Here is a 6803-nt window from a genome sequence, read left to right as displayed (position 1 = left end):
CAATCGCCTGCTCGGTTCTCAGTAGGCGGGGCGAGGCTCGCAGCGTCAGTGGTAACCGAGACCTTGACCAAGGAGAAGGCAGGAGGCAGTGAGAGGTGGGCTAGCTCGCTGCGGACGGCGGAGGTACCCCCGCAGTGAGAGGTGGAGCACCCGGCCGGGGACGGCGGAGGTACCTCGGAGGGCCTAATTCTGTCTTGGTGGCCGCTGATAGAGGAAGAGGTGGAGGAGGAGGAGGAAAAGGAGGTGGGGGAGGACCTCCCTCAATCCTGCGGAGAAGAGGAGGACCTCCCTCAATCCTGCGGAGAGGAGGAGGAGGACCTCCCTCAATCCTGCGGTAAGGAAGAGAGAGTCTCTGACGGCCCCCGATGGGCGGGGGCCGGGACCCGTCGGGGTTCCTCATCTGAGCGGCGGAGAGTGGGTGGATGGAGTTGGGGGTTTAGGGTGCTGTTTTCCCCACAATGCCATTTGGGCCTGTTGGATTTGGTCTACTTCTCGATCCCTTTCTTGGGGCCCACTCGCCGCCCCGGCCTTCCAAAGGCAGCTCCTAGTTACTGCGCGCGAATTATTCCCTCCACAACTATTTTTATTTTGAAGTAATTTTTCAAGTATTTTTATTTTATATTATTTCTTTATATGTTTTTATTGATTTTTAGAGAGAGGGAGAGAGATAGGAAGAAATGGATGACGACAGAGAAACATCGATCATCTGCCTCCTGCACGCCCCCTACTGGGGATAGAGCGCGCAACCAGGGCATATGCCCTAACCAGGAATCCATCAGGTGACGCTCAACCACTGAGCCACACCAGCAGTGCTCAACTATTTTTATTTTAACTGCCTCTCACATAAATGGAAATGTGAGTTTGAGCAAGTGTCCCAATTCCAGCCATTCTTTCCTAGGGGCTAGTGATCTGTCAGTATTTACAGCTAAAATTCTTGACCTCTACCCTGGAACTATGGTAACCAGGCATTAAGTTCACTCCTCCCTTTGTTTATATCATTTTTGGGAATACTGTCTGTGACAAAACTAAAACCTCAAGATATTCAGAGCAGCATTACTTAGAATTGCAACCACCAAAACTAGTAATATCCTTAAAACCCACCCACAAATTGATAAATAAGATTATATAAGTATGTGGAAAATTGTAAATAATAGAGTGATGGTGCAATAAGTAAACAATAAAATGGAATGAATATGTTGAGTGAAATCTATCCATAATCATTGGAATTTGAATAGGGTGAAAAGTGATGGGAAATGGTTGCTATATTAAGGTGTCGGTTGTTTTTTCCTCCTGAATCCTTCGCATATTAAAAATTATGACACTGCCCAGGGAAAAGGTCAGTAAGGCCTCCACACTCATACTTATTTATAAATGTAGAGATGGAGTGGGAGACTTTTGTATTTGTTGCCTACTTTTTATATTGGTGCCATCTTTCTTTCAGCTGAGGTTTGATACTCTGTCATCCTTCTAAAGTTTCTTTGCAGCTTTCAAATGCAAGAATTACTTGGTGACAACTGCAGGGCCTGGAACCTGGAGCTTTCCCAAAAGAGCTGGCTCTAAATTAACATTTCATGCTGCATACAAAGTTACTTCTGTTTCTCTGGCATGATGACTTGTCCTGAAGCCAAGAGAGGTAGCACAGGAATAAAAGGCAGGAAAGGCTGATAATGATTCAGAGAAAGCTCAGACCAGATTATTAGTCATGGTCTCTGTTCTGATGTGTTCATTTAATTCGCTCATCTATATATATAAAAGCCTAAGCGACTGGCCCACTGGCTGACCGGCAGACCTGCTGGTAGCTATGATGCGCACTGACCACCAGCGGGCAGACGCTCAACACAGGAGCTGCCGAGCAACAGCAACTTTGCAAAGTGCCCTCTCGCACTCTGGGACCCCCTCGGGGGATGTCAAACTGCCAGTTTCGACCTGATCCCCGCAGGCCAGGCTGAGTGACCCCACCAGTGCACGAATCAATCACCGGGCCTCTAGTTTAAAATAATTCCCTTTGCCCAGCTGGTGTGGCTCAGTGGTTGCACATCACTTATGAACCAGGAGGTCATGGTTCGATTCCTGGTCAGGGCACATGCCCAGGTTGCAGGCTCGATCCCCAGTGTGGAGTGTGCCAATCAATGATTCTCTCTCATCATTGAGGTCTCTATCTCTCTCCCTCTCTCTTCCTCTCTGAAATCAATTAAAAAATGTATTTAAAAAAGTAATTCCTTTCCAACATCTCATTCATTCATGCTCTTTTCCCAGGAGTAAGGTAATAATTTACTTACCTGATAATCAAAACTCCACAGAAGACCTCAATAGCAAAAATACAGCTGAAGCAATAATTATTTCAAATAAAAGTTGACTAATATTTTTAGATGATATAGCAATAGTATTCTCTTTAGTTTTTACAGCTTTACTGTATTTTAATGAGGTACTTCTCTTCAGTATGTGTGTTCAAATATATGTGGCTATTGGAATTTATTTTCATCTACTTTTTTAAAAATGTAAGCAGGGAAAATGACTGCTGGTTCAGTGTGTGTTCCTCAGATCATACCACTGCGAGTGCCTCAGCCTGGAAAAGCCAACCATGAAATTGATAACAATACACTTGTGGAAATGAAATCAGGTAAAAATAAAACATACTTGAAATGCTTTAAAATAACGTGGTCATACTCTTTATGTTCATCTGGTTGTTGATTTTCTTCTTTGTATGTTTTCTATAACCAGGACCTTGAGAAGTTTATAAAACTTCCAAAATTTGCAACACTTATACTTGATGGTTTATAGAGTGGTGTATATTTAGATGGAAGCGGTTAGCTTTGACTACCCTTTCATTTGTATAGGTGCTTAATTGCAGCAATGCCTTGACTCACTTTGGCCAAGGTAAGATGTCCCAGTGCTTCCCCAAATGTTCCCAGGATGCTCATTATTTTGCTGGGATAATAAATTTGATATACTAACACGGGCTTTCCACTCATGTGGGAGCTTGAATCCTGGCTTTGACAACCTCTAGTAATTTTTGGTATATTAGTTAGCCTTTCTGAGTCTCAGTTTCCTCATTGTAAGATAGTGATAATAATATCTATTTAGAGCCATTGTGAGGCTTAAATGAGTTGATGTGAGGTATGCAGGGTCTGGCATATAATAATGCCAAAATAAATCTTAGATGTTATTACAAAAATAAAATCAGCTATTATTACAAAAAATATTTTGTAATTATTATTACAAAAATAAATCTTAGCTATTATAACAAAAAAATATTTCCTACTAATGCCAAAAGTGAGTATATGTATATATGCACATATATACACACATACATATTTACATATACATATGTATACTATAAGGAAGAGGGAAAGTTTTATAGATAAAGCATATGAACAAATACTTGTTTAAAACAGATTGAGATTCCAATGTACTTTTTTAAGTGATATGTGTAAAAATTATTTCTGGCCGAAACCGGTTTGGCTCAGTGGATGGAGCGTCGGCCTGCGGACTGAAGGGTCCCGGGTTCGATTCCGGTCAGGGGCATGTGCCTGGGTTGCGGGCATATCTCCAGTGGGAGATGTGCAGGAGGCAGCTGATCGATGTTTCTCTCTCATCGATGTTTCTAACTCTCTATCTCTCTCCCTTCCTCTCTGTAAAAAATCAATAAAATATATTAAAAAAAAAAAATTATTTCTGTTTTTATGTTATGACCCTGTGCTTCCTAGACCAAGAGTTCCAACTAAGAATATATTACATTATACTGTCTCCCTTTATCTTAAAAGCTAATATTATTTTTTAAATTTTCAAAGCAAAATACAAATTTTAATATATGTGCCCGTGACTCATAGAAATTGAATGTTTATTGACAAATGAGGATATGAATAATAGGGTATCCAAATTCTCTAACGTTAACAATGTCTCAAAAATAAAAGGTTCTATAATTCAGTAACAAAAAGAATAATAATAACCCAATAAAAAATGAACAAGGTTGTGAAAGGACATTCTATAGGAAAGGAAATATAAGTGTCTCATGTGAGAATATCCTTCTACCTACCCCTTCACCTGCTTGCTGAGCAGACCTTATCCCCTGCTTTATTACTCCGTTGCATCTAATTATCATTGAATAGATTGTATATCATTTTTGTTTGTTTACTGTCTGTGTGTCCTTCCTAAAATGGAAGCTCCATGAGAGCAGGGACTTTGGTGACTGGGGTATCCTCAAGTGTCTAGAACAGTGTCTGCTACATAATAGGTACTTGGTAAGTATTTGTTGAAGGAGCGAATGAATCTTACTCAAAATGTAAGAAATGTGAATTAAAACAACAAGATACTTTTTTAATTTTACCTAACAGATTAGTAAAAATAAAATAATTGATAGCACACGATATGGGTGTGTGGGTAAGCAGGCACTTTCATGAATTGCTGGTAGCAGTGCAAGTTGTTTCAGCTTCTATGGGGGGAAGTTTGGCAATATTAACCAAAATTACAAATGCACATACCTTTTGACTCAACAGTGCTAGTTCTACATGTTTTACAAATATACTTATAAAAAGAAGAGTTTTCAAGGTTATTCATTACAGTGTTTGTAATGGCAAAAGAAAGAAAAAGAAAACATTCATATGTCCATCTGTAGGGGATTGGTTAAATTGTGGTTCATCTCTATAAAGAGAGAATACAACACAGCCATAACAAAGACTGAGGTCACTCTTTATGTACCAGTATAGAACAATATACAAGATATATTGTTAAATGAAAAAAAGAAAGGTGTGGAACAGAGTATGATATACCACCTTTGTATAAAAAGAGTAAGTGAATTAAGAACACGTACATTTATGCTTGTATTGATATACAATATTTTTGAAAGGATAGTCAAGATCCCATTGATTGCCTGGGGCAGCTGATATTGGGAGTGGGAAGGAGAGCTTTAATTGTCTATCATTTTTTGACATTTTGAATCTAGATTTATATTAATTTATTACCTTTATAAATTTTCTAAGGTTGTAGGAATGAATCATTTACCAAGTCCAAGTATAAAAGCATTTCTTAAGCAATACTAAAAAATAATAATAATGAAAAAATAGCTCCTGCTTTCTAAATGGCTGTTCTAGTTTTAAAATTAGACCTCTACTCTATTTGAACTAATGCCCTATTGGAAATGCAGAATAGCATAGTGGTTCAAGAGTGTGGGCTATGGATTCAGCTTACCAAGAGTCAAATCACAACTCTGCTGTTAACCTCTCTGGGACTCAAGTTTCCTCAACTATAAAGTGGGTATAAAATAGGGCTTATCTAATGGGATTGTACAGATGAAATGAGTTTATTCATGTAAGGCACAGTGCTTAGCATAGAGAAGGAGCTCAATTATTGTTATTGGTATTCATTTCTACAATATATTTAAAAATCTCATTAAATAACGGACCCATTGGCATTATTCAGGGACTTGGTACTTTAATGCTAATCGCAGTTATCCTGTTTTGGGTTTTTCAGATACCCCAGATGTCAGCATATATTATACCTTGGATGGCAGTAAGCCTGAATTTCTAAAGAGAATTGGTTATGGTGAAAATACTACATTTAAGTATACAAAGCCTATTACTCTGCCTGATGGAAAAATACAAGTTAAAGCTATTGCAGTCTCTAAGTAAGTTAAGAGCCTGGTGATTAAAATAACTTTATACAATAATGATGTTTTAATTTTATTTCTTTCTTTCAGTAGGAATTAGTGCCGGACTAGAAAGGCATAAAAAAATTATTTTAATTTCAGCATATATCTGTAACTTTTGTCTTCTGCTGAGGTATACTGTAGAGTGCAGAAATCATGAGAGTACAGCTTAATGGAGTGCTATGTGTATTAATAATATTCTGTTTTTATTTTGAATTCTATATTGGAATTTCAGGAACCTTTTCAGGGTTTGGGACCTCTGAAGAGATTCATCAGGCTCTAGAGAAAATACTGTTTTTAGTGGATATTTCTTTTATTCCCCAGGACATAGCCTACAGCCACCATGATCATTCTGTTTTATGTTGTATTGATTTAATTGGCCTTGAAAGCTACTGTCTCTTCCATTTGTGGATATTAGCTACTTTATTCCTTTCTTTCCTATTCAGTGACTTTTATCACTTTACCAATATGGAAACACATCTTAATTTGGAAACCTTGTGTTGTAGAGAAAAACTCAATTGCTTTGCAAGTCTGTGATAGGGGGATTATTTTGTGCAGCAAGACAGGTTTGGCCACATCTTTGGAACACTATTAGGCCCCAATTCAACAACTGGCTGGCCAAGGTACTGCTTTCAAAAAGATTATCAGGGCTTCCTCTGGTGATTGAACTACTGCATGAGGAGAGTTACAAATTCTACACCAAAGATTGTTTTGGAATTTGATAATTTTTAAAAAGAATAAAATAAAAATTAAATCAAACAAACCCCTAATACACATTATTCTTCTTTATTAAATATTGACATTTGTAGCTTTTTCCTACTTGTCAACTCACTTCTATCAAAACAAGTCTTCTTAATTATCTTTAAAAATTGACAAGCTAGCTCTAGCCAGTTTGGCTCAGTGGATAGAGGGTCAGTCTGTGGACTGAAGGGTCCCAGGTTCAATTCCAGTCAATGGTACATGCCCAGGTTGTGGGCTCCATCCCTAGTAGAGGGTGTGCAGTGATTCTCTCTCATCATTGATGTTTCTATCTCTCTCTCATCATTGATGTTTCTATCTCTCTCCCTCTCCCTTCCTCTCTGACATCAATAAAAATATTTTTAAAAAATTAACAAGCACCGTGGCCGGTTTGGCTCAGTGGATAGAGCATTGGCCTGTG

General features: G+C 38.5%; 1 protein-coding gene across 6 annotated transcripts in view; it reads left to right on the top strand.

Annotated features, from left to right (window-relative positions):
- The first annotated feature begins 32 nt into the window (after positions 1–32).
- The window catches only part of DZANK1 (double zinc ribbon and ankyrin repeat domains 1), a 62899-nt gene continuing 56128 nt past the window's right edge, over positions 33–6803 (top strand). For 3 of the 6 annotated variants that reach the window (XR_004970110.1, XM_036323508.1, XM_036323507.1), the window contains exons 1-2: positions 2497–2620; positions 5470–5623. Coding sequence is in view for 4 of the 6 variants with exons in the window: in XM_036323508.1 (XP_036179401.1) it covers positions 2512–2620; positions 5470–5623 (263 nt within the window). In the remaining 2 variants the exon portion in view is untranslated. Of the gene's footprint in view, positions 335–2496; positions 2621–5469; positions 5624–6803 lie in introns of those variants that run through there. The other 3 variants (XM_036323506.1, XM_036323505.1, XM_036323509.1) reach the window with 3 other exon arrangements.

Source organism: Myotis myotis, unplaced genomic scaffold (genome assembly GCF_014108235.1).
Source record: "Myotis myotis isolate mMyoMyo1 unplaced genomic scaffold, mMyoMyo1.p scaffold_m19_p_9, whole genome shotgun sequence".
Taxonomy (NCBI): domain Eukaryota; kingdom Metazoa; phylum Chordata; class Mammalia; order Chiroptera; family Vespertilionidae; genus Myotis; species Myotis myotis.
Note: the sequence above shows the minus strand (reverse complement) of the source record. Positions and strands in the feature narration are given on the sequence as shown.